This window comes from Staurois parvus, unplaced genomic scaffold, assembly GCF_062004578.1.
Source record: "Staurois parvus isolate SC_StPar_1 unplaced genomic scaffold, SC_StPar_1.0 ptg000668l, whole genome shotgun sequence".
Taxonomy (NCBI): Eukaryota; Metazoa; Chordata; class Amphibia; order Anura; family Ranidae; genus Staurois; species Staurois parvus.
The window spans coordinates 4,429,941-4,448,991 of record NW_028318464.1 but is presented as its reverse complement, the minus strand read 5'-3'; the positions used below and the strand labels follow the sequence as shown (position 1 = coordinate 4,448,991).

Sequence of the window (19,051 nt, the reverse complement as noted above, 5' to 3'; positions counted from 1 at the left end):
AAGGTCAGATCCCAAGCCGGAAAATTATGCAACTTAGCCAGGTGTCACTCTCTCCCTAGCCCCCAGAAATCTCTTAACCAGGGGCTCCAATGTGAGCCTTTGATCCAAAAAGACAGACAAGGCCACCACCTGCATCTTTAGGGTACTTAGTGCTATACCTTTATCCACCCCTGCTTGGAGAAAGTCTAGGATCACCGGAAACGTGGGAAGGAAAACCCCTTTTTCCTGATACCAAGTGGAAAACACCCTCCACATGTATATTTTTCTGGTGACTGGTTTCCTACTGAAGAGAAGAGTGTCTATCACTCTCTTTGAAAACCCCCGTTTTCTAAGGATCTCCCTTTCAAAATCCAAGCCGTTAGCCGAAAAAACTCCGGATTGGTGTGCCGAGTTGGCCCCAGTAAGAGAAGATTGCACCTGACTGGGAGACACTGTGGGAGAGCCACAGTCCACCTATTCAAGGTGCTGAACCAGGCTCTTCTTGGCCACCACAGGGCCAGCAAGATAAGTCAGAAGCCTGATCAGGTCAGTTTCTGGAGTACCTGTGGGATCAGTGGCAGAGGGGGAAAGACATACAGGTGAAACTCGAAAATTTAGAATATCGTGCAAAAGTTCATTTATTTCAGTAATGCAACTTAAAAGGTGAAACTAATATATGCGACTCATTACATGCAAAGCAAGATAGTTCAAGCCGTGATTTGTCATAATTGTGATGATTATGGCTTACAGCTCATGAAAACCCTAAATCCACAATCTCAGAAAATTTGAATATTGTGAAAAGGTGTAATATTCTAGACTCAAAGTGTCCCAGTCTAATCAGATAATTAAGCCATAACAGCTGCAAAGGGTTCCTGAGCCTTTAAATGGTCTCTCAGTCTGGTTCAGTAGGAATCACAATCATGGGAAAGACTGCTGATCTGACAGTTGTGCAGAAAACCATCATTGACACCCTCCATAAGGAGGGAAAGCCTCAAAAAAGGTAATTTCAAAAGAAGTTGGATGTTCCCAAAGTGCTGTATCAAAGCACTAAATTTAAACTTCTCCCTGATGAAGCCATGTGACTCGGTGGTAGAATGCGTAGGGGCTTTGATGTTACAACACTCGATGGTTCCATACTGACACCAGCTGGTTACACACAGGATTTCAATAAATTCAGGAGGAAATACTTTTTTCAAAGCGCTTTCTGTTCATGTGAATGTACGATTTATCAATAAAATGGTTGTTTAAGGATAAAGCACTATGATCTGGTTACTCTTAACATGTCCACCGTGGGAGGAGAGCCAATTGATGAACAAAAGGGATCCCACTCAGCAGGACACCATCCTATTCATATTTGGTCCAATTAAAGGGACACAGGCTTTATATGACCTCACTTAACGGTTTGGTCATATACTTGAGGCGAGAGCACAACCCATGGGGGTGCACACATTTTAAAGTGTATTCACACAGAAGGTGTATTAAGAAGCACAGAATTTATATATTTAAGTGAACACAACACTTTTTAAATAATTATATATGGACTTTCCTTAACCTATGTTGGTCTTGATTAAAGGGGGGGGCATGGGAAAAAAAAAAAAACTTTCCCCTTATTCTTTTTGGCCTTGGTAGGGAGCTTCTTCCCCTTTTTGGCAGACCCAGATAACACCTGGTCCAGCCCTGGGCCAAATAAAAAGGAACTCTCAAATGGTAAACCAGAGACGGGCTCTTGATTGCCCTCCCAGGTTTCAGTCCACACTGCCCTCCAGGCTGTTAAGGAGGGCTGCGGTCTTAGTCGATGTTCTGACCCTCTCCACCACAGCGTTTGCCACGCATGCCACTGCCTTACCAACCACCTACAGGGAATCCAAGACCTCTTCTGACTGGGTTTCCCCTTTGTATCCCTCGAGGCGTGGTCAATTACTCTGTATCAAAGCATCAGCATTTCTAGCGATGCAGGTGGATGCCAGGGCTGGGCCACAGTAGCGGCATTGGCATCCCAGGCTCTCACAGCAACATCTCCAACCTACGGTCCATCTGGTCTCTGATGTTATCCCAAGTCCTCAAAGGGCAGGTCAGACTTTTTGGACACTTGGGATAACGCTGCATCCAATATGGGGGCTTTGAGGAATTTCTCCTCTTCTTCCCCAAAGGGGTACTGCCTCTTCCAGGTCTTCAATTTTAGGACATCTCAGGCTCCTTCCACTCTCTTAAGACAAGATCTTTGAGAGTCTGGTGTACGGGTAGCGCCCTAGCTTGCGGCCTCACCAACCCCCTATATATCTGGTCTTGGGCTGAGACCTGCATTGGTGGTTCTGGAATGTCCTCAGGAGGCATAGATAGCCCTTAGGAGCCATTCCATGTTTTCCACAGCAAAAGATGTCAACCCGGTCTAGATTCTTCACCAGCCAAACTAGCACCTTCCAAATTGTTTCCCTTCTTCCAGGGAGCTTTGGCCAGAAACCTCTGCCTTCTGCCCAAGTCTTCTTACTCCAGGATATTAGAAGATGAGGTTACTAAACCCCCCCCCCCCACTGCTTCCCTGTCCAAGCTCCAACCTGGGAAGACAATCCTTCCCTAGATGATCGTGCATCCACCTCCCTAGCAGTCAGGGCTGTCTTGTAGGATTGTAAGGTGGCTAACATTTCAGTTTGCACCGACATAAAATCCTTCATAACTGCCAAGGTTCCTTTCCCTGACAACTTGTAGATACGCTTATAACAGAAGGGTCCCCAAGCACACCCTACAGGTCTCTACCTCCCTCCTCTCCCCCCATCAGCCGAGTTAGACTCACCATCCGTGGTCTTCTCACTGGTTGCAGCCACTGCTTCGTCTTCCATCTTGCAGGGCCCTTCAGAACTGCGCTGCCTTCGCTGGGCTCCTGGGTCCCCACTTCCAGGGAGTAACTCCTGGAGGCTCCTCACCAGCTTCATATGGAGAAAATTCCAACCGGTGCTGCCACCTTTAACCAGAAGTCCCTCCCTCGCTGTAAGTCATATTGGGAGCAAGGCTTGGACCGCAGCCTTTCCGCTCCTATTTCCGGTCTTGCGCCCTGGGCTGTCACTGGAGAAACCAGTGAGACTTCACCGTGACCGCCCCGCTCACCCTACAGGAGCATGCCACGTGATGCTGGTTGGCAACAGCATACCTGCGAGAAGCGTCTCACGGCCCCGTCCTCACCAGACATGCCTCCCTGCTGTCTAGGAAGAGGGAGGAAGGTGCCCGTCTGGAACGCCGGGACACCCTGTGCCCAAAAAATCTCCGCACCAATGGGATCCCTGGAGTAAGTAAAAGCCTGCCCTCCCTGGCTTGGCTACTACCCCCCCCCCCCCCCAGGGGGGAACCTCCAGCCCCCAGCCTTAGGTCCATACACACACACAAAAAAAAAAACAAAAAAAACAAAAAAACAAACAACAAACGTTTCGCTGCCAGGGAAACGCAATCAAAACAGAGGAGTGGAGGGAAAGGCGTGGAATTTAAACCCTGTCAATTGTTGATTGTGTTTCCTGTCAGGTGGAGCTAGTCATCTCTCAGGCGTGCCGTCCTGGAAGAGGACAATATATTGCTTATTCCAAAAGCATGTAAACAGAATTTGTAGAGGCAGCCATTTCTTTTCAGAGGCTCAATACTGTTTTGTTTGTAGAATGACAGATAGGTGGACTTAACAGTCGGTGTATGTAATGTTAGATGTACCGTACCTAAAAAAAAAAAGCACGGGCTGCAGCCACAGATCCTGTTTAAACCTATTAATGGAATAAACAACTTTTGGACTCATTAATCTCTTGGTTGACTCTCCAGTTATTCATTTTTTTTCAATTCATGTTTTGTCATCGACTCAAAACAAGCACTGAGATTAGTCAGCATTCTGACCTGAATACCTATTCTAAAAAGAATTGTAGCTTTTGAACCATTAAGACACACAGCTTTCATTCTTTGAAGGAACAGCCAGCAATGGCGCTTACATATTTGTTCTAGTACAGGCTGCCTTTAAAAGCGAATTTACTAGATACCCAAGCTGACAGGTTGCTTTTCAGTAACGTACTCCACACTGTTAGATTTTCTGGATGGAGATGCTTTTTACCAATGTCTCTTTCACATGGGCATTCAGCCCCAGTGCAGCAGCAAGAGCTATTTTTTTTTTGCTTCTTCTACCGCTGAGCTGTGTGCAGGCAGTCCATAGAAAGTGACTAGGTATGCATCAGCTGTATGGACTCATCCAGTCGAGTTTGATAGGTACGCAGAGATGGGTGCACAGACCTGAACAGAGCCTGTGGGTGCACCTGTCAAACTCTGCTGTGTGGGCAAGTCCATACAGTTGATATGTAGCTTATTATATTCTATGGGCTGTCTGCCCGCAGTTCAGTGGTAGTGAAAATGAAACAGATGGCTCTGGTTGCTGCATGGGGCTGAGCAATAAAGTTGAGTGCCAAGTGCCCATGTAAATGAGCCCCTTCATGCACACTTCATAAATATACAAAACTCAATACATCACATTCAGCATACTTGAAGAGTATGTATCAGTGCCTTCAATTGTGGCCATAACAGCAAAGCAATCACACCACTTACAATTTTCTCATAGTATTCCCGCCGACGTTCTGCCCGCTTCTTATAATCCACCATCATCCCCCGAAGCTTCCGCTCGTGTTTACGAGCTTCATGCCACATCCTTGAACCAGTCTTCATCCGCCAACTGACTGAGATATGGGAGAGAAAAGAACAGACCATGAGATACACAATACAAATACGGATATGAGCCAAATTTCTTATGTGGATGTACTGTATTTCAGAGACACGCCAACTTTCTTGATTTCAGACATAAATCTGCTTTCTTCTCAGGGGTCTCTGTCCGTTCTACCATGCATGCCGATCCAAGGTCCACAGATGGAACAGCAGGGCCTGGGACACATGGTGGGGGCGAACTGGTAGCATTAGCTGGCTGTGGAAGTGATTGTGCAGCTGTACAGCAGCCTGAATGACTAACTAATCCCTCCTTTACAGCCAAGGAAGCTGCCTTCTTTGTCTCTGATTTGCAGTTGCCATGGTGCTGCAAATGTGATCAATTATGGGGGTAGCCAGTTGATGGCTTGACAGTTTGGTTGATATCATTACTTATGACAGTTATTCACAGCAAGCCTTGAATTTAACCATTTTGAGAAGCAGTTGAATTGAATGGGTTTAGTTCTGCTTTAACTACCTCAATACTGGGGACCTTCACCCCTTTCCTGCCCTGGCCAATTTTCAGCATTCTCACACTTTGAATGACAATTACTCAGTCATGCAACACTGTACCCAATAGAAATTGTTATCATTTGTTTCACACAAATAGAACTTTCTTTTGGTGGTATTTAATCACCATTTTTTTATTGCTAAACAAAAAAAAAAAAAAAGACCAAAATGTATTAGCTTTGTGTTATAAAATATTGCAGTTTTCTTCATAAATTTTGACCAAAAATTATTACTAATTGTTTTTAAAAAAATAACCCAAATCAATATTATCTGGTTTGAATGGAAGTTCTAGAGTCTACAAGCTATGGTACATATCACTGAAAATTGATCTGCCTATCTCAGAGCATGCGTGCTCCATCACTACCTGAATGTGTCCCATGCCTACTGCTGCCTAGGACAGCGCATTGGAGACCTGTCTGTAGTGGGACTGGACTGGAATAGCACAGCGGTTGACAAGTGCTCATTTTACTACTTCCGTGAATTGCCAATTTTGTGAAAATAAATTATTTGTTGTTATTGCTGCACTTAGATGGCGATGATTCTTCTTTTTATGGTTCACACAGAATCTCTTCTGAAGTCAAGCATTCTTGGATTATCCCTTACCCACCTTTGGACTCTAAGCACTTATGTGGTTTATTTCCTAGCCATCAAATAATACATCTAGACTTATTCCTCTTAGTGCGCCAAATATTGATCGTGTGGTTGGTGAGTTTTTTTAAGTTTTAATTTTTTACCCACAATTCTTTGGAAATAAAAAAATTAAATAAAATGTGTTTTTTTCCACAAAATTGTTATTTTAAAAACAACCCATTTCTCACACACGGCATAGCCATACTTGCAATTACACCCCAAATTACATTCTGCTACTTCTCCCAAGTAAGGGCATACCACGTGAGAGATTTTTTTCACAGCCTAGCCACATAGAGAGGTCCAAAATCCAAGAAGCACCTTTGGACTTTCAAGGAGCATAAATTACGCATCTAATTTCCTGAATATCCATCACATTTTTGAAGGCCCTGGAGCAGGAGGACAATGAAAAACCCCACAAAATAACGACATTTTGGAAAGCAAACACCCTCATCTATTTCCTATGAGGCAGAATGAGTCTTTTGAACATGTCATTTTTTGCCACACATTTTTGGAAAACATGGAGAGAAATGTATTTTTTTTTTTTAAAAACACAGTTGTTGGTCCACTAGAGAAACCAACAGACATTGACGGTCCACTAGGGACACCGGCATGTTGATATGGGACACTATTGCAGATGATGATGGAACACTGGTACACTGTGACAGATGTTGATGGTACACTACGGACACATGTTGACAATCCACTACAGACACTGACAGATGTTGACAGGACACTGGTACACTGACAGATGTTTTGTGTACTGGTACAATGTGACAGATTTTGATGGGACATTGGCACACTGACAGTTGTTTTTGGGCACTGGTACACGTTGATGGGACACTGGTTCATTGACAGAAGTTTTTGGGCACTGGTACTCAACAGATGTTGAAATGGGACACTACTGCAGATGTGCACTGAACAGAAAACAGGGGGGTAGGTAAAACTTGCCTGGGAAAGTGTGTGTGTGTGTGTGGTGTGTGTGGTGTGTGTGGTGTGTGTGGTGTGTGTGGTGTGTGTGGTGTGTGTTCAGCGGTCCTACCAGTAGTCCTCAGCAACCTCTACTGGAGGTATATCATGTGGAAACTAAGATACAATCAATGTTCGTCTGAGCATTATAGTCTATCCATGGGCCCCTAACCTTAAGGTATATGTACGGAATCCCTGGTTTTTCACCAGAACTCGTATCCCCACTGGAAGATTTCTCCTCTATTACTGTTCTAGGGACAACTCAAAATGTTGGGATTTTTTCCTTACTTTTACTTTCTGTAATGACAGTAAACAGAACAAAGTAAAGAGAGTGAAAGTAGAACTGTAGGCAATCTTTTTTTCATTTTGCATAGAGTAAGGGAGTATTATAACCAATGCCAGCTTATTTGCCATCTGTGTCCCAATGGGGAGATTTCTGTTTGCTTCCTGTCCCATACCCAAAACAGGAAGTGAGAGGAAATTGCTGAAAATTAAGGGAATTCCTTGGGGACTCCCGGGTCTCTAGTGTTCTAACTGGATAATGTTCCCTCTGTTACTTTTCTGAGGGCAACTCAAAATTTAGGATTTAGTTTACATTCACTTTTGATGATAATGGTAAACAAGACAACTAGAGTGGGTTAATCTCCATAATGGGGACACAGACAACAATAAAAACTGACAGGTTTTCTAATTCATCTCCACTGTTCAAAAAAAAAAAAAAAAAAAAAAAGTTTACCTTTAGTTATAGTTTAAGCTTCTTAACAGGGTTCCAATTCCTCTCCAGTCCATCCAAAATTTAAAATGGTTTTGCCTTTAGTTATATTTTAAACTTTCAAAGAAGAAAATCCAACTGGTTGCCGTGTACAACCGCTCCAGATTCTGGTTTCTCCAGTTCTGATAAACCCCCAATAGTGTTTAAAATCCCTGTCCACCAGCAGCTTTTTTTCTATTTCCCTTTATTTTCACCTGGTAATCCTGTGAATAGCACACCTCCTGTTCCTTCATGCCCAGACAAAGAGCTTGTTTGTTTTTGGCTCAGACACACTTTAAAGTAAAGAACTGTTTCTTTTTAGCTTTGGATAGATTACAAAAGGATTAGAAACCCAGTCCAGATTTTATTGCTGACTGTGCCCCTGCTGGGGAAAGTCATCCGATTTACCCTGGAACTGTCACAGGAAAGGAAAGTGAGGGAAAATCCAAAATCCTGAGCTGTCACCAGAACAGGGACAGAGGAAATCATGCGCTGGCAACACCTGCTCTGCTGATAGAGGTCTATGGCTTCTTTCACACAGATGGTAGGTTCTGAAAAGCAAACCGCAGTGAATCGCTTTTCAGATCACAATTTATAGTTGGTTTGATGCCAAAGTTCATTTTACGACATACAATGTTGCAACCTCCATAGCTGCATTTGATACATGGTTGCAACATGGTCTGACTTTAATGGATGCGTCTGGCAGGTGTAACACCTGCTCAACTGAAACTATCATGTCGTAAAGCTACAAAAACACGTTAGTCTTAACTACCCCATTTGGCAGGAAGGTAAACAACAGATATGGGCAATGCTCCCAAGACTGATTTTTACTGTGCCAATATGCCCATGTGAACTTGATCTACGGCTGCACTCACACCTAAGCATTCTGGGAATGTGGGCAGAAACGCATGTGAATGGGCTACCCTATGCTGTCGCATTGCACAGCTGCAAATGCAGCCAAAAGGGTTACCATACATATTACAATTTGACCATATAACCAACTTTAGATTTACCAAAACTATGTACTATGAACACCTACCTGATTTATCAAATTTGTATCCAATCAGGCACGCTCTTACACTACACACTGGTTGGTAGATCTAACCCTAGGTTCACAACTAAGCTTTTCTGCAGCATTTTGCAGAAACGCAGTACAGTCCATTTAACATGATTTCCTATGGGAAATGTTCACATGTCTGCGTTTTCACCCAGCGCATTATTTGGAAAGGGTCAGGGACTTTTTTTTTTAATGCAAAACGTTGCATTTTTGTTTTTATAGACTTCAATGGGAACGCTGCAGAAAAGCATGTCTAGCAAAAAAAAAAAAAAAAGCAAAAACGCATCATGCAATACAGAAACACCTCAAACGCAACCTGCATAGGTGTGAACCTAGCCTAAAGGAGATTGTACAATCAGATTGTATAGGCAAAAAGTTTGGATAGAGGTGAGAAAAATTAGAACACCTGTCAGGTTCTTTAAGTGGCCTGTGCCACTCCCATTAGGGGATAGTCTCCTGATTTGTTCTGTTTACCATGATCACCTAGTTAAAAAAAAAAAAAAAAAAAAAAGGGCTAAATTCTGAGTTTCCTCTAGAATAGTAATGGAGGAAAATCATCTAATGGAGGCACTAGTTCTGGTGAACATCAATAATTTCCTTACTTTTGAGGGATTTCCTCTCACTTCCTGTTTTGGACAGAAGAGATGGGAGATCTTCCCAAAGTCACACAGATGGCAAAAAACTGATAGGGGTAATAACCCTCCCTTACCCTATCCAACATGAAAAAAATAGCCTTTGTTTTACAAAACAGGAAGTACATTGAAATCTCCTTAACCGCCTCCTGCCCGACATATAAGATAATGACCGGAGGGCGGGGGTTATCTTGTTCTGGGAGGACGTCATGTGACAACCTCCCACTCTCAGCAGTGCACTGTGTCCCTGGGACACAGCACATCACTGTTCACTGTAAAGAGCAGATTATGTCAGCTCTGTCATGTGATCAGCTGTGTCCAATCACAGCTGATCACAAGTAAATATGAAATGCCGGTTATTGGCAGACCTCTTCTCCCACTGACAACTCATGAGGAGAGCCGGTAATCGGCATACCTCAGAGCAGACATCTACACTGATCATCAGTCCCAATCAGTGCCATATTGGAGTGCTGCCTTTCAGTGCCCATCAGTGCAGCCTCATTAGCACACATCAGTGAAGAAGAAAAATTACTTATTTACAAAATTTTATAACAAATAAAAATGTTTTTGTTTTTTTTCCCAAAATTTTCAGTCCTTTTTAGTTTGTTTAGCAAAAAATAAAAACCCTAGTGGTGATTACCACCAAAAGAAAGCTTTGTCTCAAAAAAATTATCCAAATTTTGTTTAGGTACAATGTTGCATAACCGTGCAATTGTCAAAGTGCAACACCACTGAAAGCTGAACATTGGCCTGGGCAGGAAGGGGGAAAAAGTGCCCAGTAGGCAAGAGGTTAATGGATTAACCACTGGCCTCCGGAAAGTTTTACCCCCTTGATGACCAGGCCATTATTTTGCTATTCAGCACTGCGCAATTTTAACTGGCAATTGCTTGGTCGTGCAACACTGTACCCAAATGAAATTTATATACTTTTTCACACAAATAGAGCTCTCTTTTAGTGGTATTTGATCACCACTGGGTTTTTTATTTTTTGCTATATAAACAAAAAAAGACCGAAAAAAAGGGATATTTTCTACATTGTAATAAAAACCTATCCAATAAAATTCTAAATTTCTTCATATATGTAGCCCAAAATGTATTCTACTATATGTATTTTGTGAAAAAAAAAATTAAATTAGTTTGTATGAAAGTCATAGCATCTACAAACTATGGTACATAAATTTGAAAAATTATCAACCCTGATGTACTGATGGGCTCTCTCAATTTTTGAGGCTCTTAAAATGCCAGAACAGTACAAATACCCCCCAAACAACCCCTTTTTGAAAAGTAGACGGTCTGAGGTATTTAGTAAGAGGCATGGCAAGTTTTTTGAAGTCGTAATTTTTGTTCACATTTTTGGGAAAACGAATCGAATAAAAGTTTCACTTTTTTTTTACATGCTGTCACCGGTGCAGTACGTAGTCATCATATGACGGGTGTGGCGGTAGCCAGGGATACTGTAAATCATTTATTTTCTTTCACTTTTACCTTTTTTTGACACTTTGCTGTTACCGTGAGCATCGTTGTAACCGCAATGTTTAGAACTCTGATGAATGGGTTGCATTCATTCATCAGCTGTGATTACTATTGTATGCTGTGATTGGCTACAGAAATCACATGGCACAGGGTGCAGTGATCGGCCAAGGTACTCTGTGATAGCTGTGGACCAATCACAGCTGTTACGAATTGAAGGGTGCACATTCATAACAGTTGTGTTTGCATAGCAATCATGTGATCCTGCAGCCGCTCAAAGCTGTTAGACAAAGATCGAGCTTGGATGAGCATTTAGGGGGGCCTACTATTGAAAGTTTTTTTCACCCTAATGCAGAGAATGCATTAAACAGCTGTGATTACTATTGTATGCTGTGATTGGCCACAGAAATCACATGGCACAGGGTGCAGTGATCGGCCAAGGTACTCTGTGATAGCTGTGGGCCAATCACAGCTGTTATGAATTGAAGGGTACACATTCATAACAGTTGTGTTTACATTGTGATCGCATAGCAATCATGTGATACTGCAGTCACTCAAAGCGGTTAGACCAAGATCGAGCTTGGTTGAGTATTTAGGGGGGCTGGGGGAGCTACTATTAAAAGGTTTTTTCACCCTAATGCAGAGAATGCATTAAAGGGGATGTAAAGGTAAAAGGTGTTGTACCTTAATGCATTCACTTCATTTGGGTGAAAAACCTTTTGAGAGCAGCTCCCCCCGTAGTCCCCCAAATACTCACGTGAGCATGATCTCGGTCCAGCACTATGCATGTCTGCAGCACCTCCTCTCCCCACTCCTGACATTCAGAGGCTTGGCTGAAAGCAGGAGCCATTGGCTCTTGCTGCTGTCAATCCAAACCAGTAAGCAGAGGGCGGGGCTGAGTCGGGCTGTGTGTCTGACTAGACCAGGAGTAGGAAACCTGTGGCTCTCTAGTTGTTGTGGAACTACATTTCCCATGAGGCATGGCAAAGATTACAAAACTGACAGTTACAGCTATGACTTGCAGAGGCATGAAGGAACTTGTAGTCCTGCGGCTCTCAGGTTGCCTACCCCTGGAATAGACGCGAGCAGCGAGTCTGCACTAGTACCTCCGGAGCGACTTCCTATGGGGGCACTCAGTGGGTGGAGGAGGAGCCTAGGTCGCCAGCAGGGGACCCGAGGTGAGGAGGATTGAGGCTGCTCTGTACAAAACATTTGCAAAGAGCAGGTAAGTATAAAAAACCGGTTTGTTATTTTAATAAAAATAATCTGAAACTTTATATTAAACCTTTTACCTTTACACCCGTTGTAAGGCTAGGTTCATGTGTGTGCTTCTCATGCATTCTTGTTGTAGGGCTGTTCATGCGGTTTAATGCATTTTTTTTTTATTTTTGTGTGCAGTCTGGTCGTTAAACACAAAACCCCACCAAAAACACACGTACATGCATTTCTATTGAAGTCTATGGACTGTAGGAAACTGCCTAGATGTGAGCGGGATACATAGAAATCATGTTAAATCAACATGTATGCATTCCTGCAGACATGCTAAAAACACACACACAGATGTGAACCCGTCCTTAGAAGGCCAACACACTGTCAGGGTGTCTCTGTGCAAAGTAAATGTAAAACCCAACCCATAGATCTACATGTAAGAAACTCCTGGACTTAATAGAACTGTTGCATTCTCCATATGTATATTCCAAGTCATGATTTCCTGCACTGCTGGGCTCTGAGCTCCCTGTACATGTCCATGTTGTATAGAGCCAGAAGCTGACTGATTATAGTCACAGTCTTCCACAGAACCCCCTCATGTCCCACTACGACGTATGACCATTACAACCTACAAGACACACTCTTACCAGCTGCCTGCAAGTTAACACCGGAAATGACGAAACGTAAAGCAGCTACCCCCGCACTGAGGATGCGCACTTAATTGGCAGCAGGGTGACGTCAGGCGGCCCTCTGAGTAGCACGGCTCGGTAAGGTGTACATTGACTTCCGTCAACGCCGCGTACTGCGACTAGCAGGAACCGTCCGGCTCCAGCGGCCTCTGCTAACATTCCCCGCACATCCAGCGTGCAGTTATAGAGAAGCATACGCCTTCTTGAATAAGCTGTCTGCTGATTGCGCTAGAAAGATCATGTGACCGGTATCAGAATTTTCTCCCGTCTATTACAAGAGAAAAGGAATGACAAGTATGTACTGCATCTCATGTCTCCATTTATGGACGGAAGCCATTTTACCGGAGATCAAGTTCCATGGAGGTAGACATCCGTAGTAGGCTGATTTAATGAAGTGTATATAAACTTCAACAACTATGTCTTAATTGCTCCCTTTGGGTCTGTTAAATAGTTCTTTGAAAGAGTTTTATTATATCTGTTCAACAAGTTTCGGGGAAATAAATAGTTGTTCATCCTGAGCTGATGGTTATCAACATTGTTCCTGCTGTCTCTGTGGACTACAAACCTCACCCCGTTATGGAAAAGAGAGAGCTGTTATGTAGCGCTAACACATTTCCTGTCTAAGGTGACAACGCTTCTCAGTCCAGTTGTCACCCTAGGACAGGAAGTGTTACATATTTCTGGCTGAAATAAAGACAAAACTCCAGTTCAACCATTAAATAAAAAAATAAAAAAAAAGTTCTAATCCTATACTCACAGTTGATCCAGAGGAAGGCAAAAAAAAACAAAAACAAAAGCATGATCCAATTTGCTCCTGCAGGGGAAAACATTCCTTCCTGATCCCCCGAGAGGCAATCAGATATTCCCTGGATCCACTTTACCTATAAATATTAGTATCCAGTTATATTCTGGGTATCTAGGAAAGAATCGAGGCCTTTTTTAAAGCAATCCACTGAGCTGGCCAGAATCAACTCTTGAGGGAGTCTATTCCACATTTTCACAGCTCTTACTGTGAAGAAACCTTTCTGTGTTTGGAGATTAAATCTCTTTTCCTCCAGATATAAAGAGTGCCCCCTTGTCCTCTGTGATGTCCTCAGGGTGAATAACTCTACACCGAGTTCACTATATGAACCACTGATGTATTTATACATGTTGATCATGTATAACCACTTATCCTCCTGAGGATTTACCCCCCTTCATGACCAGGCGTTACGGCTCTGCGTTATTTTAACAATTGCACAGTCATGCAACGTTGCACCCAAATTAAATTTACGTCCTTTTCCCCCACGAATTGAGCTTTCTTTCGGTGGCATTTGATCGCCTGTGCGGTTTTTATTTTTTGCGCTATAAAAAAAAAGACTGACAATTTTGAGATAAAAACAATATTTTGAACTTTTTGCTATTAAACATGTCCAGTAAAAAAAATTTTAAAAAATCAAATTTCGTCATAAATTTACTCCAAAATGTATTCTTGGAAATGTCTTTGGTACAAAAAAATCCCAATACGTGTAAATTAATTGGTTAACGTGAAAGTTATAGCGTTTACAAATGGCGGTATAGATACTGTGATTTTGTTTTTATTTTTTTCTACTAGCAATGGCGGCGATCAGCGACTTTTAGTGGGACTGTGGCGGACATTCTGACACTGGGGGAAGTGATTTGGTGTCACTGACATCCCCAGTGACACCAATACAGTGATCAGTGCTAAAAAAAAAAAAAGTACTGACACTGTACTAATGACACTGGGCTGGAAGGGGTTAATATGAGGGGTGATCAAAGGGTTAACTATGTGTAGGGAGTGTTTTACTAGGGGGCGTGTGCTTCACTGTACTCACACTGCTCTGGATGGCTGTGCTGTGCACGCCACAGCACCCCCCCCACCAAAAAAAAAACAAAAACCCAAACACACTAAAAAAAAAAACAGGCAGACTCAATGGACTACTCGGTCTTTTTCTGCTGTCACTTTTCTATGTTTCTATTCTATTTTAATTCAAATTTATTCTATTTGAATTTCAGAAGATGGTTATATTCATTCTATTCTATTCTTTTTGCTATTCTATCCCTTTCATTTCTATTGTAATCTATTCCATTCAAATTTATTCTATTCAAATTTTGAAAAATGGTTATATTCTATTTTATTCTATTCTATTGTTTTTGCTATTCTATTTTTTTATATTCTAGTCTTTTATTTTCTATTCTAGTCTATTCAAATTCATTCTATTTGAAATTCAGAAGATGGTTAGTCATTCTATTCTTTTGTTTTTGCTATTCTATTCTTTTCTATGCTATGCTGTTCTAATCCTATTCAAATTATTCTATTCTAAATTTGAATTTTGTAAGAATCTATTGTTTTTGCTATTCTATTCTAGTCTTTTTTCTATTCTATACTAATCCATTCTATTGTTATCTGTTCCTTTATTTTATATTCTATTTTATTTTCTATTCTATTGTTTTACTCTATTCTATTCAGTTTTACACTATTCTTTTCTATTTCATTCTATTCCTTTATTTTCTTTTCTGTTTTACTGTATTATTGTCTATAATATTCAGTTCTTTTCTATTCTAATCCTTTATTATCTATTTTATGCTATTCTATTCTTACTTTCGAATTCAATTTGGTTTTCAAATTCGATTTGAACTGCAAATGTAATTTTGTTTCATTATTCCGGATTCGTTTTAAATTAGTTTCTTTTATCATTTGGAAACATCCGAACCTCCAAAGAATGAAAAATTCATCCAAATTTCAAAACAAACTGCACAATGTGTAAATGCAACACACTTCCAAATGGACAGTTGAGGTCCCACATTGTATACTCTCAATAAATCCGTACTGCAGAAGTCCGGGTTTCTTGGGAACCCAGTTCTCCAGTCCACATAACCCTATACTTTACTCTTTACCAGGAGTCTCTTTAACCCCTTTTACAACAGCTATACACATACATGCAGTGGCAAGGCAGGTGGGCCTTAATGCTTATCCACCACATATACACTGTATTGCCAAAAGTATTGGGACGTCTGCCTTTACACACACATGAACTTTAATGGCATCCTTAGTCCATAGGGTTAAATACTGAGTTGGCCCACCCTTTGCAGCTATAACAGCTTCACCTCTTCTGGGAAGGCTGTCCACAAGGTTTAGGGGTGTGTCTATGGGAATGTTTGACCATTCTTCCAGAAGTGCATTTAAAAGGTCAGGAACTGATGTCAGATGAGAAGGCCTGGCTCACTGTCTCCACTCTAATTCATCAAAGGCGTTCTATTGGGTTGATGCTTAAGAGTTCCCTTTACTGGAACTAAGGGGCCAAGCCCAACCATTGAAAAACAACCCCACACCATAATCCCTCCTCCACCAAACTTTACACTTGGCACAATGCAGTCAGGCAAGTACCGTTCTCCTGGCAACCGCGAAACCCAGACACGTCCATCGGATTGCCAGACAGAGAAGCGTGATTCATCACTCCAGAGAACACATTTCCACTGCTCTAGAGTCCAGTGGCGGCGTGCTTTACACAACTGCATCCGATGCTTTGCATTGCACTTGGTGATGTAAGGCTTGGATGCAGCAGCTATCCATGGAAACCCATTCCATGAAACTCTCTATGCACTGTTGTACTAATCTGAAGGCCACATGAAGTTTGGAGGTCTTTAGCTATTGACTCTACAGACAGTTGGCGTGTGCACTGTGCGCTTCAGCATGCGCTGACCCCACTCTGTCATTTTACGTGGCCTGCTGCTTTGTGGCTGATTTGCTGTTTTTCCCAGATGCTTCCACTTTGTTATAATACCACTAAGGGTTGACTGTGGAATATTTAAGAGCAAGGAAATTTCATGGATGGACTCCTGAGAGTGACCCATTCTTTCACAAATGTTTGTAGAAGCAGTCTGCATGCCTAGGTGCTTGATTTTATACACCTGTGGCCATGGAGGTGATTGGAACACCTGAATTCAATGATTTGGAGGGGTGTCCCAATATTTTTGGCATTATAGTGTATGTGTCATTGTCTTGTTCTGGGGCACACTGCAATGTCATCCTCCAGAACTGTGACCAAGCTGTCACAGACAGCTCACAATGAAGCACTAATGGTCAGGAGCTGGAAGGATGGGCTTTTGATGACATCAGCATTGTGTAGTCAATTATAGTGCCACATGATCATCAGCCTTCTTAGCGGCTTGGGGCATCACAGTCCATTTAAAGCGCCAGCTCCTGCCAGTATAGAGAGTTTAAAGTGAATCTACAAGTTAAAGAATACGTTCGCCTTCTTAAAAAATAATAAATGCACTTCTTTTTGCAGGTAATTGAATAAGTGCATTTATTTTTTTTACTAGGAGTCTAGAAAGCATGCAGGGCTCCTGCAGACCTGTCAGTATATCTGTCTGTTCATATGTCGTATGGGCAGGCAGTTACTCACTGACAGGAAGAATCAATGAACTACCACAGTGCTCAACAGAGCCGTGATAGTTTATTGAGAACTACAAGCCGACAGCTGCAAAGGATGTCAGTACTTGTAGTTTTCCTTTCACAGAATTCTGTGCAGAGGTCACGGTTGTTATATATATATATATATATATAGTGACAGCTAGTGGAAGAGAAAATCCCCTACTAGCTGTCACTAGATGCAGCGGAGTGGGGAGATGTTGCAGGAGTGGGAACATGTTACATTTTTTTCCCCACCGTTTTTAGGGTGGAACATGTAACATGTTCCGAAACGTGAACTTATATGTAAAAAAACAAAAACAAAACAACAAACATGTTACTTTCTTGCTCTAGTTAAATGTATAGTTTCCCATAGAGCAGCCCTGAACTTCTTTTTAGGTCCCCCTGCCAAGTGCCCCCAATAACAAGCGTCTTGCTATAGGGGCACTCAAGCCACGCTCCTGTGAATGGACATTGTCCATTCACACACAGAGCGTGACTTGGTCCTGACTCCCCCCCCCCCCCTGCTCTCTCCTCATTGGCTCACTGGCTGTGATTGATATCAGCAGTAGCCTGTGGCTCCCAATGCTGTGTGAGCCAATCATGAGGGAGAGTTCCGGGAGAGCCACGGCTCTCATGTACATCGCTGAATCGAGATGTGGCTCAAGTAAGTATAAGAGGGACTGAGGGGGTAGCTGCACCCAGATTTTTTTTACCTACGTGCATGAAAGAACCTTTTGCCCTTAGAACCACTTTAATCAGGCCCATTGAAATTAAATATAAACACACAAAAAAGGATTTTTGTACTCACCAGAAAATCATTTTCTTGGACTCCTTTGAGACACACAGGAAGTCCTAAACCTTCAGGTTATAGCCTCATTCATTAGGGCATATCGCTCCATACATCCATGTGAAGGGCTGTCTTTACCTGCACGGGATGCACAGGTGTTTCATGCTGGCGGTCTGTTTAAATCAATTATAGGCAGCTGATTGGACATATCATCAAGCACATGCCAGTTTACATCCATGCAGGTCAGTTTCATGGATCAGAATGCAGTCTATCTGCATTCTGATCTGTACATTGGACTCGCACAGATGTACAGAAAAGATAAAATTCAAACTCCACGGAGGTATAGGAGATTGAGCTAGGGGAGCCACATGAGACCCTTTGCACAAAGGTCTTGATCTGTGAGTGGGAAGCCAATGGTCTATGGAAGGAAATGACAGCAACCTGACCCTTGATGATATTAAGAGCCAAACAGTGGTCCAGACCCAACTGCAGGAAAGAAAGGATGAGTCCCATGGAGAAACTCTTGAGGTGACAGCCCCAGGACTCACATCAGCAAAGTACGCCTGTGATGTTTGGTATATACAGTTGAGCTCAAATGTTTGCATACCCTTGGAGATATACAGCATGTACCATTTTAAAGAAAACATGAGTGAGTGGAAGAACTGTTTTGAGAAATACAAAGCAGCATGTTTCCGAAGTAAAACACACACAGTTAACCCTTTGATCGACCCAGATGTTAACCTCTTCCTGCCCAGTGTCAGTGCTTTTTATTAGCACTGTTCACTGTATTAGTGTCATTGAGATGTCAGCGGCAGTTAGTCTCCACCAAGTGTCAGAATGCCCGCTGCAGTCCCGCAATAAATCGCTGATCGCCGTCATTAGTATAAAAAAATTAAAATTACATTTCCAGTATATATACTGCCATTTGTAGGCGCTATAACTTTCACATTAAACAATTAATTTACATGTATTGGGATTTTTTTTTAGCAAAGACATGTAGCTGAATACATTTTGGCCTAAATTTATGACAAACTTTGATTTGTAAAAAATGTTTTACTGGACATGTTTTATAGCAAAAAGTCAAATATATATATTTTTTTCAGAACCGTCGGTCTTTTTTTGTTTATAGTGCAAAAAAATAAAAACCACACAGGTGATCAAATACCACCTAAAGAAAGCTATATTTGTGGGAAAAGGGCATAAATTTAATCTATGCACAGTGTTGCACGACTACGCAATTG

General features: G+C 42.1%; 1 protein-coding gene across 3 annotated transcripts in view; it reads right to left on the bottom strand.

Annotated features, from left to right (window-relative positions):
- Positions 1–12,821, bottom strand: part of CLASRP (CLK4 associating serine/arginine rich protein) — a 47,175-nt gene extending 34,354 nt beyond the window's left edge. Inside the window, exons 1-2 of one of the 3 annotated variants that reach the window (XR_016305818.1) lie at positions 12,565–12,821; positions 4,543–4,670 (exon numbers count right to left, since the gene is read on the bottom strand). Coding sequence is in view for 2 of the 3 variants with exons in the window: in XM_089651970.1 (XP_089508096.1) it covers positions 4,543–4,659 (117 nt within the window). In the remaining variant the exon portion in view is untranslated. Of the gene's footprint in view, positions 1–4,542; positions 4,671–7,534; positions 7,635–12,564 lie in introns of those variants that run through there. The other 2 variants (XM_089651970.1, XM_089651971.1) reach the window with 2 other exon arrangements.
- Positions 12,822–19,051: the final 6,230 nt, after the last annotated feature.